Source organism: Podarcis cretensis, assembly GCF_951804945.1.
Source record: "Podarcis cretensis genome assembly, chromosome: 3".
NCBI classification, from domain to species: Eukaryota; Metazoa; Chordata; class Lepidosauria; order Squamata; family Lacertidae; genus Podarcis; species Podarcis cretensis.
In genome coordinates, this window is record NC_137172.1 from 72995557 (window position 1) to 73020039 (window position 24483).

At 40.7% G+C, this 24483-nt stretch overlaps 2 protein-coding genes and 1 long non-coding RNA gene across 9 annotated transcripts; 1 reads left to right on the forward strand and 2 right to left on the reverse strand.

The window, feature by feature from the left end:
• Positions 1–322: 322 nt before the first annotated feature.
• LOC307213668 lies at positions 323–2045 on the reverse strand. The gene is made up of 2 exons (XR_013837612.1): positions 1919–2045; positions 323–613 (listed from the first exon to the last, which is right to left on the reverse strand). It is a non-coding gene; the product is annotated as an uncharacterized lncRNA (long non-coding RNA).
• Positions 1299–13980, forward strand: TUBE1 (tubulin epsilon 1). 7 transcript variants are annotated; one of them, XM_079971697.1, is made up of 12 exons: positions 1299–1810; positions 1926–1999; positions 3415–3467; positions 4385–4439; positions 7127–7242; positions 8473–8594; positions 9674–9861; positions 10125–10300; positions 11128–11268; positions 11531–11671; positions 13113–13287; positions 13736–13980. In XM_079971697.1, exons 1-12 carry the CDS (start codon positions 1786–1788, stop codon positions 13892–13894), a joined length of 1425 nt encoding a protein of 474 aa, XP_079827823.1. In that variant the 5' UTR covers positions 1299–1785; the 3' UTR covers positions 13895–13980. The 7 variants fall into 7 exon arrangements, with proteins under 7 accessions (XP_079827823.1, XP_079827829.1, XP_079827824.1 ...); XM_079971703.1 differs by lacking the exons at positions 1299–1810; positions 1926–1999 and adding an exon at positions 2031–2130 and having other exon boundaries at positions 4390–4439; XM_079971698.1 differs by lacking the exons at positions 1299–1810; positions 1926–1999 and adding an exon at positions 2032–2130.
• Positions 13981–15044: 1064 nt separating this feature from the next.
• CCN6 (cellular communication network factor 6) lies at positions 15045–23644 on the reverse strand. The gene is made up of 5 exons (XM_079971769.1): positions 23454–23644; positions 20631–20916; positions 19382–19621; positions 17391–17584; positions 15045–16430 (listed from the first exon to the last, which is right to left on the reverse strand). The coding sequence occupies exons 1-5, from the start codon at positions 23571–23573 to the stop codon at positions 16149–16151; spliced, it is 1122 nt and encodes a 373-aa protein (XP_079827895.1). The 5' UTR covers positions 23574–23644; the 3' UTR covers positions 15045–16148.
• Positions 23645–24483: the final 839 nt, after the last annotated feature.

Below are 24483 nucleotides of genomic sequence, written 5' to 3' on the forward strand. Positions count from 1 at the left end.
TTATATATCTGCTATATATACATTATTTCCTTATAAAGCATTAGCAGCAATACATTTTGCATCAAATATGGAGATCTTAAGTTATTAAATCTCTAGAAACTAGTACCTTATAAAGATGACTGGTACCTCAGGACAGTGCAACCATTTGCCCTACTTTATTCATTTACCAACCATCTTCCCTAGTGCAACATATTATTTATCCTGTTTGGTCCACCAGCAGGTAATCTGAACTAAGAATGAGCTTCCCAAGGGTTAGGTAGGAGTACACCTAATGGAATCTTCTCCAAAACAATCTCTAGTCTGAACTGATGGACAGGTCATGCAGAGCAAAGAAGCTTCACCCTTTTATTTGAAACTTAGAGACACTTGACTGTTGTGGGGGAAAACACAGCAACATCCATTCTCATGCTTCTGTACAAGATACAGAGCCTGTATACAGGTAGAACACAGTTAATGCATTTCTTTGGGGGGATTATTTAGGGGAATACCATGAAAGGTCAAGGCTGTCTCTTCCAATCAACTTGTGTATGCAATCAAGCTTTGCTTCTGCTTCATTTCACCCTCTGCACTGGGGTAAGGGTGAAGGTCAGCAATATACTTCCTATCCTCAGGTCTGAAAACAAGTAGAAAGGAAAAATGGAACAGGTGATTGTCTGTTCTAGTACTTGAAGGTAATATACCTACAAAATCATGAAGAATTGTTTGTAAACTTCATATTCAATTTTGAATTAAAAGACTAGCTTTCATTATTTTCACAGGCATTATGAAACTGTATTAACTATTTTGGATACTTTTTGCTAAAATGTTTCTTTATTAGAGTGCTCTAGGTTCTTGTGACTATATTATTACAGTTCACTTCTCAGTGCAAAACTGTGATCTTTGTAGCACAATGCACTCCTGTCACAGGAGTGTGATAACCTACCAGACCCTTGTGATTGAGAATTTGTGTGCCTTTGCACAATTGGGTCAAATAATGAAGCAATTTGCTGCAGTTCCCGATTTAGTCCCCAAGCTTGTCTCTTTTACAACATATCAACGAGGAGCCCACCAAGTATAGCGCAGGTGGGAGCGTAGGAGGAGGGTCACCTAAAGCCTGCCTTTTCGGCGTTTTGTAATTTGGTTTTAATATTATGAAATGGAAGGGATGCGCTGTTCGAACAGAACCGTGCATTTTGAACAGATTATTTTGCAATGCATGCACAGGATCAAAACATGCGTTTTGATTCCAACTTTTTTTAAAAAATAAAATGTTACTCTTTTGCATTCATACGCGACATGCTTAACGGCTAGATCCTTTCCCTTCGCGTTTTCTACTCGCTTCCAGACGGTCATTTCCAGATGGTGGCCAGATAAGAAGGGAGAGCGATGGGACTCCCAGACCTTTTAGCAGCCGCATGGAAATAAGTTGTCCTGCAGGGGGCGACAGAGGCTAGCGGAACCGAGGCGCTGAAACCCCTGCTCTGACATGAGCCTCGCCCTCCTTTGCATCGAGTACGACCGTGAGGTCGGAACAAAGCGAGCCAAAGTGGGCGTGGCCCGCGGTCTACAAACGGATAACTGTTAATAGCGAGGGAACCTGAGGGCAGGAAAGCACCGTTTGCGGCGTGGCGCATGCGCGCAAAGAACAAAACGCTCCACAAGCGTTCGCGGCGGGTCTCGACAGCAGGTGCGGCCGGAACTCCCCTCTGCGACACAACGCGGGGAACTTTCCTCACATCACGTCCGTAGTGGGCGGGGCTACACTTCTCGCCGGCCTTAGAAACCAGATCCGCGCCAACGGAAGACATGACGCAGTCCGTGGTGGTTCAGGGTGAGCGCGCGCGTGCTCTCTCCCGCCCCCTTCTCCCTCCCCCCTCTCTGGCCCCTTTTCACACCACTCTGCTCTGTTCGGCAGCTTGACCTCAGTTTGCTTTTTCACCTCACAGTGGGTCAGTGTGGCAACCAGATAGGATGCCGTTTCTGGGATCTGGCACTGCGGGAACACGCCGCCGTCAACAAGGTAACCGCCTGACGACTGGGAGGAGAATTAAAACGCCAGTCAGCTCGCGCATGCTCAGTAAAATGCAAACGGTCCGGAACGTTTTACGCGCATGCGTGCTTGACTGCTCCCTCTGAGGGAGCCGCTGAAAGGTGTGTCCGTTAAACCGCCGCGCTTTGGAATTTGTGGGCGTGGCCCTGGCGCGTGCGCTGGCGCGATTTTTAACGCACTCAGCTAATACTTGTTCCTGAGCTCCGCAGTGGACGAGTTAAAATGGCTGCTTGTTTAAAAGAGCAAATCCTATTCTTACTCAAGTCATTTTTAGAAATAGCTGCCGTTTCCTTTGTTCTGGCATTGCCGTGTCTTCGTTCGCCTGCTCTAGGCGAGGGACTAAATATACCCGGTGGCCAGGGAATGCTGTTGGGGGAAACGTGGGAAGATTAATGGGCATTGGAAGGACGAAGGGAATGGCTGGAATGTGGAACACAAGATCCCCACACACGAGCACCATTCTTTTAAAGCTTGTGTGGCCAAAGTGGCACAATTAATATAGATCAGGGATGTGCACAAGAGAACCTCAAGGTTTGCAGAAGGACAGAAAACACTTTATTAAAAAGCTGAAGGGAACAACAACAAAAGGCCCAGTGAGGACTGAGCATGCTTAGTGGAATGCAGTATCCTGGAAGAAGGGATGGCTAACTAATCGGAACATTAAATAAGGAGCCATCAATAGGTCCAGGAAAATCAATAGGGGCATGTTCTCCCCTCTCTCCAAGAACTGATCATCCCATCAGGATGACCAAGGCAATTTCCATTACGAAACTGAGCCTGAAACCCGATTGAAATGGACCCCACTAGCCAACTCTTTGTTGGCTGTTATTGGCTAAGAAGGGCAAGCGTGATCATTCAAATGGGTCACCAGGCTACTGATGAAAAAGCTGTCATTTTCTTGCAGAGGAGAAGAGTCTAGGATGAGTTGATCCCAGCCACTTGCTCTGTTTGCAGAATATAAGAGCCTACTGGATCAGACCAGTGGCCCACCTTATCCAGAGTCCTGTTTTCACAGGGGCCAACCAGATGCCTGAGGGGTTGCCAGGGCAGGCTGGACAACCTCACTCCAAATTTCACTAATAAATATTGAGAGCCTTTAAGTCCAGATGTGCATTAAAGCATGAATTCATCCTGAAGAAAATCCAAAATTATTGCTTTACTGTGATGTTCTCTCTATATAGAGTCATACTCTTACACTATAGATATGAAATAATTTGTGGAGTCCATGTTTTTGAGCTCTACTTGCACTTTAGTGGCATACATGAGGCTTTATGTTAGGAGCATGTATAATCTCAGAAGAGTTAAATAGTTTTAAGAATGCATACTTTAAGTTTTAGCACAAGTGTCACACTTTAAGTTTTACTTACTGAATGATTCTTTTTTAGAAAGGAATTTACGATGAAGCATTAAGCAGTTTCTTTAGAAATGTGAATACCAGGTAAGTTTTCTTTTTATGAACAATCTTAAATTATTAAAGATGCCCTTAAAATAAATAACAACACAATATTTGGGATCCATAGAGAAATGTTGCTTCATCATACCTTGCACTACTGCAGGCAAGTTAATTAGCATCTTGTGCTGCGTCACAAAAATAAAATTGCAGGGATCCAGCATTTACTTTGTGGATTTCTTGTTCAGTTTATGCCCCACTTATTATTTTTATTTCTCTCCTTCCCGTTGGGTTTTGTAGATACCGTGGGTATCAGTGGGTAGGTTCTTGTGTCCAGTCATGTCAGCATACATTACAATCAGTAACTTGTGTCTGACCTGTACTGAATGGGCTTTGGTGCTTGGTGTTCATTGTTTTGGAGTAATTCACATTTTGCAGTATCAACTTGCCTCAATAAGATTGTGGCCAGTGTTGTCCTAGCATCCTGAGCCCTTCAGTCTCCAGTTTGAGTTACTAATGTTGTGCCATTGCTTGTCGTGTTTCACTATAGGAAAAGTGCTTTATACTTAACCTGAATCTGGTTTTTGCCTTCATGAAACTGTTAACCCCTAGATTTTTGCAGTTTGCTCTAACCAAGATATAAAATATATAACTGCTTACAATTGGTAGGCATGCCAGGTTTTATTTAATAGTTCTCCTTTGTCTACACAACTGCAGAAATTAAGCAGGTGATGTTTTTTCCATCCCTAGGCTAGGAAAAGCCTAATTGACTTCTGCATAGCAGGCTTCCATAAAATGAGCAAGAGCAGTGAAATTCATAAAGTGTACAGTCTTTATATTAGTTCTTGTTATTCTGCTTTTCAATTTAATTTAATTTCAGTGAAAGGGGAAAATTGTAATACTCTGATAGCTTAGGTGTAGTCCTCTTCCTTGATTTTTATTAATTTTGCTTCTGTTTTTTCTAGGACAGATGATGATAGCGCTGACTGCAGAGGAAAAATCTATTCCTTAAAAGCACGCGTAAGGGGGAAACATCTTTGATTCTGTCAATTCTTATACTTTGTATGCCTCTGAAATATCTGAAATTTTAGGTTTATATGTATGTGCACTTGGGTATATGTTTTGCTATTTGTTTGAAAACAAATCCTATAGTTCAATTGTAAACGGTAAACTAAAGATAATGGCTTCCAGAAACGTATATTTTAACAAACCAGAAACCAAGTAAAAGAAACAAATTGCAAGCACAAGGAATATATATATGAAGCCGCTGGGAGAGATCATCAGGGGGTTTAGACTGGGTGTCCATCAATATGCAGATGATACCCAGCTCTACCTCTCTTTCAAATTAGAACCAGTGAAGACGGTGAAGGTCCTGTGTGAGTGCCTGGAGGCGGTTGGAGGATGGATGGCAGCTAATGGATTGAAGTTGAATCCTGACAAGACAGAAGTACTGTTTTGGGGGGACAGGGGGCGGGCTGGTGTGGAGGACTCCCTGGTCCTGGATAGGGTAACTGTGCCCCTGAAGGACCAGGTTCGTGCGCAGCCTGGGAGTCATTTTGGACTCACAGCTGTCCATGAAGGCGCAGGTCAATTCTGTATCCAGGGCAGCTGTCTACCAACTCCACCTGGAACGCAGGCTGAGACCCTACCTGCCCCCGGACTGTCTCGCCAGGGTGGTGCATGTTCTAGTTATCTCCCGCTTGGACTACTGCAATGCACTCTACGTGTGGCTACCTTTAAAGATGACTCGGAAACTACAACTGTTCCAGAATGCGGCAGCTAGACTGGTGACTGGGGGCGTCCGCCGAGACCACATAACACCGGTCTTGAAAGACCTACATTGGCTCCCAGTACGTTTCTGAGCACAATTCAAAGTGCTGGTGTTGACCTTTAAAGCCCTAAACGTCCTCGGCCCAGTATACCTTAAGGAGCATCTCCACCTCCATCATTCTGCCTGGACGCTGAGGTCCAGCGCCGAGGGCCTTCTGGCGGTTCCCTCATTGCGAGAAGCAAAGCTACAGGGAACCAGGCAGAGGGCCTTCTCGGTAGTGGCGCCCGCCCTGTGGAACGTCCTCCCATCAGATGTCAAAGTGATAAATAACTACCTGACATTCAGAAGACATCTTAAGGCAGCCTGTTCAGGGAAGTTTTTAATGTGTGATATTTTAGTGTATTTTTGGTTTCTATGGAAGCCGCCCAGAGGGGCTGGGGAAACCCAGCCAGATGGGCGGGGTACAAATAATAAATTATTATTATTATTATTATTATTATTATTATTATTATTATATAGGAATGTTGCAGGTTCCTTAGAGACTGACACTGATCCAGCTATGAGACACACAAACCTTCTGAACTGCGCATGCACAGTTTTCCCTTCAATCCAACCGTCATTTCCACACTTAAAGAGCCCGGTTAGAAAAATAAATAAAAGCTCATCAGAAGATGAGCAAGTTTGTAAGCTAGATTTAATAATTTTCTCTTTATCAGATAGCTAATGGCACAATTGTTGCTTCTCCAAACACGGTAAACATCAAAGTACCATTAGCAGTGCCATTTTATTTTATGTACATTTAAAGGTAAAGGTAAAGGTACCCCTGCCCGTACGGGCCAGTCTTGACAGACTCTGGGGTTGTGCGCCCATCTCACTTAAGAGGCCAGGGGCCAGCGCTGTCCGGAGACACTTCCGGGTCACGTGGCCAGCGTGACATCGCTGCTCTGGCGAGCCAGAGCCGCACACGGAAACGCCGTTTACCTTCCCGCTGGTAAGCGGTCCCTATTTATCTACTTGCACCCGGAGGTGCTTTCGAACTGCTAGGTTGGCAGGCGCTGGGACCGAGCAGCGGGAGCGCACCCCGCCGCAGGGATTCGAACCGCCGACCTTTCGATCGGCAAGTCCTAGGCGCTGAGGCTTTAACCCACAGCGCCACCTGCGTCCCTTTATGTACATTTAGCTAGTGATAAAGTACTGTTGGCTTCAATGTGTTTAAATCGAAAATACCCGTGGTGACCATTTTGCACATGTCCAATTGACACATGTTCTTTTGAAGAAGGCAGGGCGGGCTTACGTGCTCTGTGGATGCACACAGGAGTCAGGAACGGAACCCCAATAATACAATAGTGTCTCGGTTTCTGCTGTAGTGCGCTCAGGTTACAGAATGTCATCCCCTTGCCGCTTAGCATCAAGTTAAAAACATGGGTATTTAAGTTGCCATTTTGGTTGTGCTAATTATAGTAGGGTCTATCTAGTAGTTAATTTTATTGTTGGTTGTGATTTTAAGATGTTTTATTCTGCTGCCTGTTTTTTGGAATATGCCCCAAGAGCATTTGATACAGGGGAGAAAAGATTGAAATAAATAATAAGAAAAGATTAAAAGTTATGTACCATTCTGAAAAGGAAATTAGCTGAGACATAATAGCGATCATTCTAATTTGTTTATTTTTTAGCAAGAGCATGTTTCCTTATGTGTTGCATATGTGCATTTTAATTCTTGAGTTGTGCTAAATCAGGGTTGCCAAAATTATCCTTTATTAAATTTCATCCTGAGGCAAATAAATTAGAGATATTCTTCTGAAGTCTGCTTTTTTATTCCAAGGGTGTGCTGAAATTAAAGAAAGCATTTTTTATCTTTATCTTTTTCATTTATTTTGCATAATGTTTTTAAAGACAGACGTTCTCAGTCCAAATTCTTTTTGTTCTGCTCCCTAAGGCTCTCCTGATTGACATGGAAGAGGGTGTAGTGAATGAAATTCTGCAGGGGCCATTGAGAGATGTCTTTGATAGCAAGCAGCTGATAACAGATGTTTCTGGCTCAGGGAACAACTGGTGAGGATAGAATTTTTTCCTCTCAAATCTTCATACAAAAATTTCTTACACAGATTAGATGGAAATTGAAAGCAGAACTCCTACATTTCTGTCTTTTTACTTCCTGCAGTCTCTTGAATAAATGGCCATGTTAATATTTTATTTAATTGTTACCTTTAGGAAAACTTGAAAACATAACTAACAACTATTCTGCCAGTATGTCATATCTACATAGCTATTCTTTTTTAAAAAAACAATTTTGTGAATTTCCATGAACAGATGTATCATATTACTGTGTTGGTATTCTTCTACTCCTAGTGTTGTTCATTCAGGTCAAATGGTAATCTAATTACAGATATGAACAGCTGACTAAAGAGGAGAAGGGAAACAGATGGAAATTTAAGTCAAAGAAATCTAAACTTTATAAAAAATGCTTTTGAATGATTATATAATGAAAGGGGAGATTCTGAACAGAAGATCAAACTTGATGATCACAAAGAAGTACTAAAAACTTCTAATAAGTCCTTCAGTCATTAGGGGGGAAAGTGTGAACAGATAAATTAATTCTATAATAATACATCTAATAGTAAAAATACTAAAAAAGATATACATCAGATTAAAAACAAGTTAAGACAAAGGATTAGTCCACTAAACCTCAGCTTGACGGGTCAAATTCCACTTAGAATAAAAATGTCTTAACCAGGCAGCAGAAGGCCAAGAGAAAAAGGACAAGGCAGTTCTTTAGAATTCTATCCTGGTCACACTGAACACTGTATGGTTTGGTTATACCTTTATTTTCTTGATCTTTTTGTTTTTGGTAAAAAGCTTTTGGTAATATATTATTTTGTTTCATGCTGTTTCACTGATCTCCCCCTGTCCCGTCCCATCCCCCGGCTCTTAACATGAATCTATTATCTTTTTGTTTAGGGAGGCAAAGAGTGTCCATGGACACACAGCTGCTGAGTCAGCCCTGTACATGCCAGAAGGCCTTTTCCCTGGTTGACTTTAATGGGGCTCAGCCTGCTATTTCCAGCATAATTAAAGCTGCTTTCAAATTCTCCTCAGTTTCATTTCATTTAATTTTTAAGTTGTAAACCTTTCTACATTCTTGCTTTGTTAAGACTAAAAAACTCAGTGGGGAGAACTCTGTATAGGCATAAAAATACTTGAAGAATTTAAAACATTTTAAATAAACTAGAATTGTCAGAGTTGAACTAGAAGGGTAGCATATTAAATGTTTCCTCTTTACAGGGCTGTGGGTCACAAAGTGTATGGATGTCAATACCGAGAAGATATTGTTGAAAAGCTAAGAAAGACTGCAGAGCATTGTGACTGTCTGCAGTGCTTTTTTGTCATTCATTCCATGGGAGGGGGTAAGTATGATAAAAGGTGAAACAAAAGCTTAAGCGTTCATGACCTTAAGGACCGCCTCTAGTGCTCCAAACCCAGCACATGATCAAAGATGGGACCATCACCTCTCCCCTATCCTCTGGGCATACTAGAGTATTTGGAGGAAGATTTGTCTGTCTCCAACCCAGCACAAACAAGAGTTCCCTTTGACCTCTTGTGTTTGCTGTGTTGTGCAATGAGCTTGGGGCACGCAAGTAGACGTTTCCTGAATCAAAGCTATAACCAATAGAAATCTGGTGATTGAATTGTGGACCTCCTTATCAGAAAATATTTATATAATGCATCTTAAAAGCTTTGCTGCATAATGACATGTTATGCACCAAAACTCTTTTGTCAGCATCTTTGTAATTTACATGAGAAGAGCATGGTTCTTGTGCAGCCAGATTCCCAGTTGCAAATCTTACTTGGGTCATAAACTCGTTAGGTGACCTTAGGCAAGTGATTATCCTTGAAATCTATGATCTGTGAATAATAGTACCCTATGCTAGAAGATTCTTTTGAGGACAACATTGTAATGTACAGAATACATTGACAGTTTCTAAATGAGCAATATAATGATGTTTTCATTGTAATCTGACAAAAAAATTGTATTTCTGCAATAAGTATATTTCTATCACAAGCACAGAACACAACATAAATGTTTTTGCTCAGTAAAATACTGTAAATTGGATAGTTCTTATGATGTTGAATGTTTTTGCTTAAAATAATAAGCCAGTCATGATTAGAAAGTCTCAAGGAAATACTGCCTTCAAATCTGGGTTATCTCTTTAAATCCAAATGTTGGATACCATTTGAGATTGCAGTCCATACTGCAATCTCATTATCAAAAGAAATGATATTGGTGAATTGCTACCTTAAGCGCTCATAATTTTTCCAGTAGAAGACAATCTTTGCATCTCCAAGTCTGAACTTTCAGTTGGTGAACTTTAAAATAAAAATAAAAACCTTTCTCACTTGTAAGAAAATCCAAAGGAAGTTGAATACCACACAAGACTTTTTCATGTACTCTTGTCATTCTAACTATTCGAATTCTTGCTTCTAGGGACAGGATCTGGTCTTGGTACATTTGTACTAAAGCTTCTTGAGGATGAATTTCCAGAAGTATATAGATTTGTTACTTCAGTTTATCCTTCCCGGGAGGATGATGTCATTACATCTCCTTATAACAGTGTATTGGCTATGAAAGAACTCAGTGACCATGCAGACTGTGTATTGCCAATTGAAAATGAAGTAAGAATTTATAATACCATATTAATGTATTAAAGCCTTTCTAGATTACAGTTTTAAGTGCAATGTAGTTATTCTTTGTTTATTCTTCATTTTAAAATTTACCTGAAACAACTGAGTAAAATATTAAAGCTTTCCCTTACCTTGAAGTAAGCTCTGTTGAATCCAGCAGACTTTCTGAGTAGTTATGCCTAGGAGTCTGCTGTAAGTTGGATAGCTTTGCATTCAAAAAAATTTACCAGCTTTTTCACCTATGCTTTTTCCAGTCTTTATTTGACATTGTTAGCAAAATTAATCAGATGACCAACTGTGGAAGGTTAGGATCAACCATAAAGCCAGCCAGCTTAGTAACGTCAAGTGCAGGTGGAATAAAGTGTTCTCGGGAGAAACCATTTGATGCTATGAACAATATTGTGGCCAACTTACTGTTGAACTTGACAAGGTGAGCTTCTGAAAATTTTAATTAGATAAGAAGTGGTTGCTAAAACTGAAATCAATGGATGTCACCTGTAGCTTGTGTAGTAAAATGTCTATGCTCCCCTTACATTTCTTCTGTTTGGCAGACCCAGCTTCTCTCATGTCTAGTCTACCTGTACCCATTATTGTAACATACTAAGAGACGTTCCTTTTCCATCCCATAATTGAATAGAAGCTTGTAGTGCAACTGTTACAGTATGATGTGGGAGGGAAGCACAGCAGAGATGAATAGCCCTGCTTCACTAGTACAAAGAGGAAAAGCTCTTGTAGCAGCAGCTGAACACAGCAAGCAATACTCTTGTAGCCCCTAGGGCAGGGGTCTGCAACCCGCGGCTCCGGAGCCGCATGTGGCTCCTTTACACCTTTGCCGCGGCTCCGGGGCGGATACTAGCGAGGGGAGAAGGCGCATTGTGCGCCCCGACACTCCCCACTGTGGCGGGCGCTGTACTGGCTGTGACGTCGCATGGGGGCGGTGCGTGCGTTAGTCACGCACCGTCCCGACGTCACCTTCCCGGTTTTGCGGCTCCCAGTTTTTTCCCCCTTCGGAAACGGGTCCAAGTGGCTCTTTTTGTCTTAAAGGTTGCAGACCCCTGCCCTAGGGTGTTGTTTCTTTCTATATTGCTAAGGGATTTTGCCCTACTTGAAGCTGGAAAATTAGTGAAAATGTTACAATGAAATTATTGCAACACATTTCGTAGTGTAAGCTTACAAATATTCAAAAGCGTGATTTTGTATGCTGCAATATATGTGTCCAAACTTTTTTTCTATAACTCTTGCATTATCTGTATACAGCTCTGCTAGGTTTGAAGGATCTCTTAATATGGATCTTAATGAAATCAGCATGAATTTGGTTCCCTTTCCTCGACTTCATTATCTTGTTTCCAGCTTGACACCTCTGTATACGTTGGCTGATGTTAATGTGCCCTCTCGAAGGTGGGTAACCTTGTTTGACATGTGAGTGATAGTTGCTCACTACATGAAGATAAAATGGAATGTGTTTAGTAACACCTGATAAAGTAACAGGAATCTTGTACTCTTGTTATTTTTAAATCTTCAACATACTTTTCAATTGAAATAGTGTTCTATTTTTATTTGATGCATACCTAGAATTACTCTGCTGACAAATTATGATTGTGTTGACATTTGCTAAGTTTTCTCAGCTGCATATTCTCAGATACTCTCTTTTTTCTCTTAGGTTGGACCAAATGTTTTCAGATGCTTTTAGCAAAGATCACCAACTGTTACGAGCTGACCCAAAGCACAGTTTGTACCTTGCCTGTGCCCTGTTAGTCAGAGGAAATGTGCAGATTTCAGACCTTCGTAGAAACATTGAAAGGTTTGCACACATCATACATTAGAAGAGAAACTGCTAACTGCTCATACAGCAAATCTTCACAGTTGGTGTTCGTTTGTAGGATCAAATTCCAGTAAGCTTATTAAGGTTATGTTGATCCACTCCTGCAGGCACAGCTACATCCAGAGGGAGAGGGGAAAGACTATATTCTCAATAACCTACAGAGACGGAAAAATTAGTCACATATATTTATGTACATATGTATATAATTTTTCAAATAAATGCTGTTAAATGCTAAGGTAGCATAACATATTTGCCTGAAAATAGGTATTAACACTATCACATACTATTTAACTGAGCATTTAATTAACTTGGGGCTGGATATGGTAATCCAACTTACCCTGATCTGGCAGAAATCAGTCTGGAGTCTGACCCATTTTGACTGGATCTGGAAATTCAAATATTTGGTACTCCCATTCATGTGTGTTTGGAAAACCAAACAACCACAGCATTCTGTTTTTTGTCACATAGTTACATGAAATTTGGAGGCATAGCAGCCCCTCCTTGCTACACATTGGACAGGTAAATAGATGAGGGGGATTTTGTGCTAGCAACCTTTTAAAGTTTGCTTTTTCTAAATACGCTCACACATAGAGAGATGTTCGTGCTTGTGTATGGAAGACTGTACAGTCAGTTGAGTGCTCAGTCCTGCCAATTCTCATGCTCTTTGGCCTGTTCAGCTGCATTTCAGTATAGTAATTCGGCTCGCTGCCGGTCTAGCACTGGTTTCTATGAAGTAGCAGGGCAGGGTGACTGCTCAAAGCCTTTGCTATGATACATTTGTCTCACAAGACCTACTGACACAAACCCATGACAGCCTGTTTATAAAGACAGACAGAAAACAAAATACATTGGATGAGATTCTAATCCTGGATTGGAAGTTGGAGGTCTTAATGAGCAAAGTCTAGCTCCCTCACACCCAGCATTCTTCTGTATAGGCGCGCACACCCCATTTACGCACCTTCAATATGTGCGCAACTGCACGTGTACATCATGATCCAAAAACGTCACAGAAAGGGGCAGGGCATGGGCAGAACAAGGTGTTTGCAGGCTTTTTCAGTGGTTTCAAATATATGCTATTTCAATGATGCACGCAGTGCCTCGGAACGTAGCCACCGCGTAAATGGGGGGTTACCTGTATTTAATTGTAACACTGGTTTTTTAGAGCCTGTTTTTAGTTCAGATTGATTCAGATCAACCCAACCCACTCTGTAGTGATTTGTAGCTGCCTTTAGCCAATCTGGATTTGGTAGAAATTGGTCCAATTATGTTTAGGATTCAGCCAGATCGGTTGCACAGAAGTAGCTGAAAGCCCATGAAAGTGCCACTTGGGGGGTGGAGTCAAATGTGCATTTAGGGTTCATGTTTTGTGTAGTTTATTTTACTGTTGCCTTCATGTCAGTATCCTAATTTCATATTGCAGGTTGAAACCTTCACTTCAGTTTGTCTCCTGGAATCAAGAAGGATGGAAAACTGGCCTCTGTTCAGTACCACCTGTGGGTCATTCCCACTCATTGTTGGCGCTAGCAAATAACACTTGTGTGAAATCTACTTTTGTAGAGCTCAAGGAGAGATTCACAAGGCTGTACAAGAAAAAGGTATGCCACATAATGAGAAGTAATATTGTCATTATAAGTAGTTCAGTTGTACTTATATTACAAGTGGTATGTGGAAATATGCTGCACTAATGGTAGCCTCTCCACATGCTTCACTTGGACTTACAAGGGGCTATAATACAGTTTGGAGTTAAATAAATGGTTGGGTGACTGTGGTGCAAATGCACATGGACATGAACTGGAGGAAAAGAGAGCGAAAGTAGGAAGTCAAATCCCTCACATACCCAACTACAGTACACACATGCTGGATAGATTGTGCGTGATATTCTTGTTACTCTTATTGTGGTTAACCCTTAATCCAAAAATTATCACAACAATCTTTACATTAAAGTTATAACCAGTTTTGCACATGGAATTGGAAGAAGACTTGAACTCATTTTGTTCAATGTTCCTGTAAATCATGTGACTAATGTAACATCTATTATTGCAGGCGCACCTTCACCATTACCTACATATTGATGGGATGGATCAGTCCTATTTCCCTGAAGCGCTATCATCTTTGTCTGATTTAATAGAAGACTATAATCAGCTAGATGCTGCTAACTGTGGACCTGCTATAGATCCACCAAGACTGAAGATAGCAATGTAGCACTTGTTACAGGGGCGGGGTGTGTGTTAAAGTTTAGATCAGCAAATTATTCTCATGCAATCAAGTTAAAAATAACCTGGGACGAACTTACTTTGGCTGGGGTTAGTAAATTTCATTGTCAAAAGATAGTGGAAGTGTTCAGTTTAAGTGACAGTTTCACATATTTGTCATATTGCACAAATGTTGGGTTACGTATCTCAAAAAAGCAGAAGGAATTATAATACTTTCTTATGGTCTACCTCTCTTGATGTAATTTTAACTTAAGCACTATTTTGAAGATACTTTTATATGTAGATTATGAAAACAAACACTTTTAATATAATTTGACCATATCGGATTTTGTCATAAATGAATTTTATTTACAAGATATTTACATAATAAAATGTATAATTTCATAAAATTTGATCTCGTCCTTGTGAATCCTTGTCTACTACATTCCCCAAACTGTTATACATCTGGTTATCAACTAGTCTAGAGCACCAACTGCAGTTTAACAACATAACATTACTAGCTCTAAACAGCAATACAAGACCCGATATATCTACTACTGTAAACTCAGTACAGTGGTGCCTCGCAAGACGAAATTAATCCGTTCCATGAGGCTCTTCGTATAGCGGTTTTTTCGTCTTGCGAAGCAAGCCCATTGACAGCTTAGCGGATTAGCGCTATTAGCGGTTTAGCGGCTTTTAGCGATCAGCTGTTAAGCGGCTTATCAGTGGATCAGCTGATAAGCGGCTTAGCGGCTTGGGGGGGGAAAGGGGGGAAAACCCGCAGGAACTCGCAAGACATTTTCGTCTTGCGAAGCAAGCCCATAGGGAAATTCGTTTTGCGAAGCGCCTCCAAAACGGAAAACCCTTTCGTCTAGCGGGTTTTCCGTCTTGCGAGGCGTTCGTCTTGCGGGGCACCAATGTACATACTTCTGAACCTTATGTTGTAGAAAAAATTATGTTATAGAGATTTTCCATGCAAGCACGTTAACTTTAAATAACGCAGTTATCCGTGAAATGGCATACAGGAAGGTTCTATCCTCCAGTTCACAAGGTGAGCATTTACATTCTTACTGATTTGCAGGCTCTGATACAATATTTTTAAGAGGTGTACAGAAATGCTGCTAAATTGCTTGGCTGCTTTGTTTTGTTTTTGTGGAAGAGAAAAGGAAAATACTAACCTGGGAGATCAATATCAAAGACTGTTCCATATAAAATTGCCTGTCTAGAAAACTATGATTTGGTTCCAGTAAACATAAAGGTGTTTCACTATGCTATCGATCATCAAGAAATATGTAATTTGATACATACAATCATGCTTTATAGATCTCATAAATAATCATAAATAAATGCCCAAATCCTTGTTTTGTGTTGACTCCCTCAGTCACCCTGATCTATCTGAGGAGATGCATGTGTTGAAGTTTATGTACCCATCACTAGCTGGTTTGGGTGACAAATTGCACCCCACCACCTTTTCACAAAGGTGCAGTACAATCCTATATGTTTCTATTCAGATGTAAACTCCATTGAGTTCTTCTTAATCACAAGTTAACACTATGCACATGCATGCAATCTATTTGGATAAATGATTTTATGGGTTTTGAATTCTTATTTTTACATGCAGTCTGATACTGTTCACTTTACAGCTTTGAAATATTGCTTATGCGCAAATTTAGAGAAAAGTGAAGGGGTGTGCACACAATGCCCATACATTGCACACTCATTCAATCCCTAATCATACCTGCATTGAACAGGGAAGAGTTTCAGGGAGCTTCCACTCATGTTCAGCTGAACATCTCATGCAGGCTTTATGAGGTCCCTTGCAGACCTGTTCACTGTGGAGATGATCAGGGATTGAGCACTTGGATGTTGGGATGCAGCTTGTGTACGTGCATCTTTGGGCAAACCTCCATATGAATCAGTTGTGTATAGGTAACTAATTTGATTCGATTTTTATGCATGAAAACCTACTTTTCTATGGGATTGGTATACCCCTTCCGCATAAATTATCTAAGTATTGCATTTTAAAATATTTAAGAAAATGCTTTGTAGCTACAGTATTTAACTGAATTTAAATAGCCACACTTTCTGCTTTTCAAAATAAAACACATTAGGGGCAAGCTCTGTCTTGGATGAAAGGATTGTTGTGTGAATTCATTTAAAACCTATAATTTCAAACACAGCTACCTGTCAGTGGTGATGCATGAGCAACTTTTCATGGGAACATTTGACCATTTTCTTTCCTGTGTTGCCACTTACATTGCCACTTACAAGAGTTTGAGTTCAGAAAATATGTTTCCTGGATCATTGCATGTCTTCTGACAAACACAAGATGTAATCCACATCAACTTCCACTTAAAGGAGCCTTCCTTTGGACAGTCAAACTGCACTGTAATCATTACAGATTTGTTGGGTATGCAACATCTCTTGTCCAGGCAGATTCCACAAAAGGTTGGTCTATATCTTTGTGTACTTGTGCATCCAGAAAATACTAGTTTCTCTGCCTTGGCAAGCTGGAATGTAGGTCGGCATGTTTTTCCTTTAGGTATCTTGAAATATAAATAAAAGTAAAATCTTGCTATTATGTTCAAAGTGAAGTTTATTACATGCATATTGAAGTAGCAGTGTTGAGGCCATGTTTTTAGCCACTTACAGTGCATGCAAATTTAAAATATAAGTTTAGCATTGCTTGTTTTTTGTGCAGTGCTGATAACTTAGTTCTACACAGTTAACTCCTGCAGGTTCGCTATCCTGGCACCTTCAAGACCACTATATGAGCGGGAAATTTAATCAGTGACCTCTGAGAGTCATCCCAGCACTTTACCACCTGACTTTCTGGACACCTGATTTGGGCTAATATAAATGTGACAACTGGGGGATGCAGTCAGCAAGCACCAGTGCTGATAGACATGGATTATACACTGCACTACAGTATATATTTAAAGCAGCATGATTCCACTTTAAATAGCCATGGCTTTCCCCCAAAGAAATCCTAGGTTCTGTAGTTTGTTCAGGGTTCTAAGAGTTCCTAGGGACCTCAAGCAGCTGCAATTCGCAGTGTCTGCTGGGAAGAGATTTGACTGTTAAATAACTCTTGGAATTGTAGCACTATGGGGAATAGGGAGTCTATTAACCACTCCCAGTACCCTGAATATACTACAGTTCCCAGGATTAACTGGAGGAAAGCAATATTTTAAATGGTATAATACTGCTTTAAATGAATAGGGTAGATGGGACCTGAAAGAATCTCCTTTGAACACCAGTAGTGCAAAGAAGGGCCCAATAATTCTCTATTGGTAGTTACGTGCCATATGAGCAATGTAGAAAACATACCACAAGTTTCTATGAGATGATCTTTTATTCCTGTCTCCCTAATTTTCAAATCCACAATTGAACAGCAAGACCATAACTTCTCTCCCCACCAGCCCCATGGTTATTTAAAAAATCATACATCTAGCAGTTAATACTTTCAGCCTAAAGAGGAAATTGTGTTCTGAAATGTGGTTTACCTTTATGCTCTTTGGAAATTTTGCTTGGCATGGTTGAATGTAGCATAGTCTCTTTTCCTTCCTTATTTCACATTTACTGTTTTCATTGGTCACTCTGTCAGATATTCCCATGCCACAGGTTCGGGAACAAGGTGTCCAAGGAGTTGCTTGAACCAGGCATTTCTTCTTTAAAACAAGTGGCACACTTCTGAAAGCTAGAAGACAGAATTATATTACATCTTGAGCCAAATATTTTTAAGCCATTTAATTCAGATCAGTTCTACTAAGGCAACCCAAAAATAGCATGGAACATGAGAATTAAGCATGCCAGGTTGCCAGGATCACCTTTTGGATTTTACTTGCTTAAATTACAGAAATTAGGTTTAGATTTTAAGAAATAGCTGCCACAAGTTCAATTAACTTTTATAGGAATTTAGCACCTCAGTCTCCAAAGATTTGATTTTATATCTTGGTAATGCTGCTTGTTTGTTTCTTAATGCAATGACTCTCAAGTCTGCCCTAGAAAGCAAGACATTTTCCTGAAAGAGTTCTTACAAAATAGACTGGCTATGTGAAATACCTGTGTTAAAGTGGATATGGGGCACCTAGGCAAGGCTTTATCAACATACATATGCTGAAAGTTCTGTATCAATTTAGTTTTCTTTAAGAGGATTGGGGTTGAGGGCTTTTATCCCTACATTCCAAAGAGTCGGAGCATTAATAGCTATATATCTTAAACCTGCTCTTTACAATCTCCACATAGCAAATCCTGATGATGGGAGTTCTACAGGATGACTGACCAGATTTGAAATGTGCACAGTTTAAGAGGACAGAGCAGATATATGAGGGTACCTGGGAAGTAAGCAGCAGCAGCTTAAAAATCACAGCGCAGGAAGCAAATTTAAAAGCCTGGCACAGATCTGAAATAAATAAAGCAAGGTTACAAAGCTGTGGGTTTATATATATATATTTGTTGTACATAAAATAATTTCATTGCTTTTACAACAGGGATTTGTTAACTAGGGCAGTGCACGCAGAAAGAAGGAAAGATAGTAAAATATTAAAATTAAGCTTGTTCGGCAAGATACGGAAGGAAAAAACCCTTAGTTTTCAAAATTAATTGTGAGAGCATGCAAACCATGCATTAATAGTGTATAAATCATAAGCTGCTTGGATTGTTTTGGAGGTTCTCAGCATTTTCATAGAAGTAAGATTGCAACTGTTTGTTTTGTCTAATCTGCCTTTTTCAACTTTTCTCTAGTTGCTGCCTAGTCTTGCCCTAATATTTTGCAAGCAACATTACAGGGCATGTTCTACATCCAATGAGTGTTGCTATCTTCTGAAAAGCTTTTCTATGTTACACAAGTCATTTTGTTTTGGACCCCTAGGTTGGCTGGTGTACTTCTGACTATATTGATAATGTAGCTGAAAAATCTGGAAGGCCTATAAGCATTTAAAACAAAGGGAGAAATCCCATCCTTATCGCAGGAGTGGGGAACTTGCATTCTGGGTCCTGCATGTGGCCCTCGGTGTAACTTCATGTGGTTGGGGTGATAAGAGGGAAGAATGGAGTCAAACAAATGGAGTCATGGAAGGAGGTGGGGGGACAGTCTTCCCAAAGCAAGCTGTTCCCATTCTTTCTGGCAGCTTGTGGGGTGGAGAGGGGAGAGAGAGAAAGGGGCATAAAGAGAGAAAAAGGAATGGCAGAACTAAAGTTGTGGCTCTGGCACAGAGCCCCCAAAACATTACCTCTGAGGCTCTTGACACAAAGAAGGTTTCCCAATCCTGTCCCGGAACCTAACAGTGACCTACAAGAAGAGACAAGCACCCACTCTACCCCAATCTAACAATTATAAATTCAATTATAAAGCTGCCCTACAAGTACCAGAAGCTTCTGTTACCTATTTAAAAAAGGGAAATGCAAATAACTTTATCTGCCTCAAATAATAAGGAAACACCTCTTTTAAAAAATAAATCTGTCATGAAGAAGATATCAGTCTAGCCTTGCCTACCTGACATTAATCTGTAACTGGTTGACTGCTGCTCCTGCTGTCCTGAAACACATTTGGATTGTCCAGATTTCTTTCTGCTCTTCGGTGCTGCACATTCATTAGGTGCTGGCTTTGAGATGAAGACAGGTGTACATCCAATTGCACCGTTCACACACAGACATTTGTAAAGAGGTGTGGGCTGGAAGTCGTGGCCATTGACATAGTGCACCCCATTGAGCTCACAACCTACTGCTATCATATCTGGGAATAGTGAAGGAAAAAAACCAAGTAAACCTATGTGGATCCCTGCAAGAGGTCTGTCCTAGACAAACAGAAAGTAAGATTTCCTAGGCGACATTTGTTAATAACAGTAGAGTTTAGCTTTTATGGGTCCTTTGGAGTATTCAAATAACTACATATACTTATTTTGCATATATAAATTGACTGACTATTAAAAATCCACAATTCAGACTGCTTAAGATTTTGCACCTACTGTAGTATAGCCATTGACTATGACAGCAGGATATAATATCACAGTTGCTACAACCATTATTTTATTTGCTGTTTCCCAAAAAATCTTCAATAAAAGGGCAACGGCACAAGATTCCTTTCCAAAGCTCTCTGTGGGTGCCTGAGTTCCTAACGGTTAGCAGAGTCCAATCTAGAGATAAAGGTAAAGGTAAAGATACCCCTGCCCGTACGGGCCAGTCTTGACAGACTCTGGGGTTGTGCGCCCATCTCACTCAAGAGGCCAGGGGCCAGCGCTGTCCGGAGACACTTCCGGGTCACGTGGCCAGCGTGACAAAGCTGCATCTGGCGAGCCAGAGCCGCACACGGAAACGCCGTTTACCTTCCCGCTGGTAAGCGGTCCCTATTTATCTACTTGCACCCGGAGGTGCTTTCGAACTGCTAGGTTGGCAGGCGCTGGGACCGAGCAGCGGGAGCGCACCCCGCCGCAGGGATTCGAACCGCCGACCTTTCGATCGGCAAGTCCTAGGCGCTGAGGCTTTAACCCACAGCGCCACCTGCGTCCTCCAATCTAGAGATATAATTTCCAAATTGTTAAACACCAGCAAGAATAGATTTCTTAAAAATTTAAGGCCCATTGACATCAAGAAAATACATTTTTAATTATCATTTAGGGTTGCATCTCCTTTGAAAGAAAATGGGTGTGAAACTGAAGAAAGCAATGGAAGTCATGGGGTTACATTTTATTCCCTATTCCCATACTATACACGTGATAGAAAATAGAAAAAAACGAGGGACTTACATGCACACACTCCATTTTCATACCTAGGCTTATCTGCAGAGTAGTCGCAGTATAGCCCCTTGTGGGGGTCACAGACCTCAGCTTCATTACATGTTTCCCCTGACTGCTTGGCACACATCCTGCAGCATCCGCAGCCATCCTTCACCAGGCTCACCCCGGGGCTGCAGGTTGGTACCACCGGGCATCTGCAGGGCCAGTGACATAGCTCTCTGCGTTGATGAACCTCTGCAGATTTTTCTCCAGACTTTCCTTGCTTCTGCCTGTTGGTTTGCACCCTGCAAGAAAGCTTTCATATAGGTGGACTTACCTGAGAGCTGGAAAACGTCCAACAAAAATGGCAAATGTGTGTGTATACACACAAACACACTGCTGTTATTTATATTTATTTCCCCTTTGCACAAGAGATTGTGGTAAGCTACAATTATATACAATACAACAACAAAATATTTTCCCTTGTAAAGAAAATATTGTTTAACTCTGTCCTAATTGGTACTGTATAATGCAGTGCTTTTTTCTGGGGGGATGCAGGGGATGCATACCCTTAAACATTTTGTGAATCTTTGTATTTTGGGCCATTTACTGTATTTATTTCCCCGATTTGAACTATAAAAGGGTGATTTTCTTGAGTCAAAATGAGAGTACCCCTAAACATTTTAAAAGAAAATTCTATAACGCATTTGTCTGTTGGATCTAACGCCCGGCCAGGAGGATTCCCAGCCTCCCAGACACACAGGGGAATGTATTCAGTCTGGTCAGGTATGACTGCTTCCCTTTGTACAGCAGTCTACATTCTAGCTAGGCAAAAGTCAGAGGTATCTACATACACACCATGTACACATGCGCACACACACATCTCCATCGAGTCAAGTAAATGGCACTGTACCCAGATGGTACAGTGACACAGAAACTATACAACTATAAATATCCTCAGGGCTATGGGGCAATCTTAGTATCCTTACAACAACAGCTTTCGATGTGGGGCTTGGCTAACAGTATTTAGCCAGCTTCCTGCTTCAATTGCCAGGTGTAGTTTAGGACCAACTAAACCTGAAACTGTTCACACAGTTAGCAATTGTAGATCACATCTTAAAAGTGAACAACAAGCATTGGAAGGCCCTGATTTGGATCAAGACCCTGGCATGGGGGTAGGGGGCTTTAACCCTTTGTTTGTGTGTCCCCACCATGGTCCTAATCTAAGGTTACCAGATGTCCCTGTTTCCTGTGGACAGTCCCCGGATTTACAAATCAGTTCCCTGACAAAATCCATCTATTTAGTAGGAAGTTGAAAAGTATCCCCAGATTCATTGAAAAAAAAACTGGTAACCTTATCCTAATCCAGCCCAGGGACCCTGAGCTTGCTATTAGCATTGGGGAGAGGAGGCTGGAAATGGTGTTCAGAACCTTTCTTTCCTTTCCTGTGCAAACGTTCACAGGTGCAGCACCATGTCACTAACCGATGACACTATTTGTGTACTTTACGTTACTCAGGAGCTTGAGCAACTTACTTGGGATATGCTATTCTGGAGGCGCAAGGGAGCATCTGTAAATTCTTGCGTCCAATGGCAGTGCATACAGCACACAAGTCAAATATTTGAGAACTGGGCAGTGGGAACATAGCTGGAAGAGCCTCAATAATATCCAGTGAGAGGAAAGAAAATGAAGGCCTGCCAGCAAAGGATTTCTTTTAAAAACAGCACATGCGTACATGCATATTCAGCAGATTGGCACTCCTACAAAACAAGCTGCAGGAATCTTTCAGGAGACCATGCTCCATACACAGAAATATTAGTTTTCCCCACTCTACTCCCCAAAATGCAAACTTCTGTAATCTTTAGAAAAACTAGTTCTGCTCTACTCTAAAATTATCTGTTAATCATCCTGGAAAAAGTGTACAGCTAATATTGAACAGTTTTGCTATCCTCATTTCACTGATTACTTATAACCTGCCTTTCCTTCCCAAGAGAATCCCAAAGCAGCTAACATAAACATAAAAGCAATTAATGCAAAATATCAGAATGATAATCAACATTACAACAGAGTATATCAAAAGACAAGGCAAGTTTTTTTTAAATCCCCCTTTTCAGTATCAAGTTGATTTCCACAGTTTTATCTTTCTTTCTATCCATAAAGCCTTTTAGGACCGATTAACCATTTCCCACCAAGTAAAAACTGTGGAGTGCAGAACTGAAAATTGTGTAGCAATTTCTTGCAGCAAAGGTACTATTGAACAAAATACTTGTGATAGGAATCAATAGTAACCTTGCAATGTTATTTTTTTTAACTAGGTGGGAAGGAGATAATCAGTCCTAAAAGACTTTATGGCTATGGAAATAAGTAGATACAGAAACGGGGATGGGGAAGAAACTGTGTACTCTACAAATCCCATTTCCATGTAATTTGGGTCATTTGTATTGGTCGATGAAAAATGACTAGATTTAGTTAATAAAATTAAAGCAGTTTTCTAAAAGCAAATTTATTTGTAACTCAAGCAGATTGTACCATGAAAGACAACAGGGACCTAAACAGGGGGGATATGCTTGCTTTAAACATAGTAGCAGAAAATAATTTATAAAAATTTCTAGAGACTCCCAAAAAAACACTCTAAGTATTTTATAAAAACATCATAATTTCATAATAACCTAATCAAGTGACTTGTGTTAGAATTGCAAATTATGTAAAAAGAAAAAAGAATCACACACAAGTAGGAACAACTCAATATTATGCACAAACAATTTATTCCCTTACGTTAATTTCACTTGCTTAGAAAGCAAAACCAAAGTTTCAGCCTTTGTTCTGGAGAGGATTTTTTTCTAGAAAACTTACCTGTTGAGCATAAGTGATTATAAGGATGGTGGAGATGAGGAGCCACTGCATGTTCCTGTGAAGGCAGAAATGAAAAACAGAGAGAGTGAACAGGCTGAGCTGTGTCAGAGCCAACACCATGCACAAAGTCTCCTCTGTCTCTCCTCTGCAAACCTTCTCTCCTCAGCACACTCACAAAGACACACATATTCATGTTTGGAATCCCTCACAAAAAACTAGCTTCATCCTGAATCTTTCAAATAACTCTTTTTCCTGAGGCTTATTCTCCAAATTAGGCTAGTTGTGCCTGCTCATTACTTTTAGGAATATATTATAAAATATTTCCCCTTATTTCAGAGCATTATTTTTTAATGCAAAGCATGAGATTGTTCCCTGGCTTCTTCTTTTTTTTCAAATTTCAATCTAGCAAATCATGAGGCACTGCTCAGGGGTAGGTTGTGTCTGTCTGAAGATGTAAGAGATGTGGGGGTGTCTATACTGGGTATGGCAGCTTTGAGATCAGGATTAAAGCTAGGGAACAAGTAGACTGGTAGGATGAGGATTGTCTACAAACCATAGAATCATAGAATTGTAGAGCTGGAAGGGACCCCATGGATTGTCTAGTCTAGTCCAACTCCCTGCAATATAGGAATCTCAACTAGATCATACATGGCAGATAGCCATTCAACCTTTGCTTAAAAATCTCCAAGGAAAGAGAATCCACCACCTCTTGTGGGAGTCTGTCGAACAGCTCTTACTGTCTGACGATTCTTCCTGAAGTTTAGCTGGAATCTCATTTCTTGTAACTTGAAGCCACTGGAGGAGAAAACAAGATGGAATTGGAACATTTGGTTGAAATGGCTGTCACTGATATGAAAATACCAAAGAACTTTTGGGAGATATTTGGGAAGTTATTAATTTAGGGGGCAGGGCGATAGAGGTTGGAAGGAGAGTGAAGAGGAGCCCAAATCACAAATAATTGTTTGCACTGATAAGTTGTGGAATATTTTGATCAAGAACCCCTAATAGCACACTCTGTGACTGGACTGAA

Bases quoted from the DNA above. Each gene is read 5' to 3' on its own strand.
- CCN6 (XM_079971769.1), bottom strand. From the start codon at position 23,573: ATGGTGTTGGCTCTGACACAGCTCAGCCTGTTCACTCTCTCTGTTTTT. The intron at 20,917-23,453 runs GTAAGTTTTCTA...CCTATATGAAAG, and splicing joins TAATCACTTATGCTCAACAG to CTTTCTTGCAGGGTGCAAAC. The intron at 19,622-20,630 runs GTAAGTCCCTCG...CACTATTCCCAG, and splicing joins TGAAAATGGAGTGTGTGCAT to ATATGATAGCAGTAGGTTGT.
- TUBE1 (XM_079971697.1), top strand. From the start codon at position 1,786: ATGACGCAGTCCGTGGTGGTTCAGG. The intron at 3,468-4,384 runs GTAAGTTTTCTT...TGTTTTTTCTAG, and splicing joins TTTAGAAATGTGAATACCAG to GACAGATGATGATAGCGCTG. The intron at 13,288-13,735 runs GTATGCCACATA...CTATTATTGCAG, and splicing joins CAAGGCTGTACAAGAAAAAG to GCGCACCTTCACCATTACCT.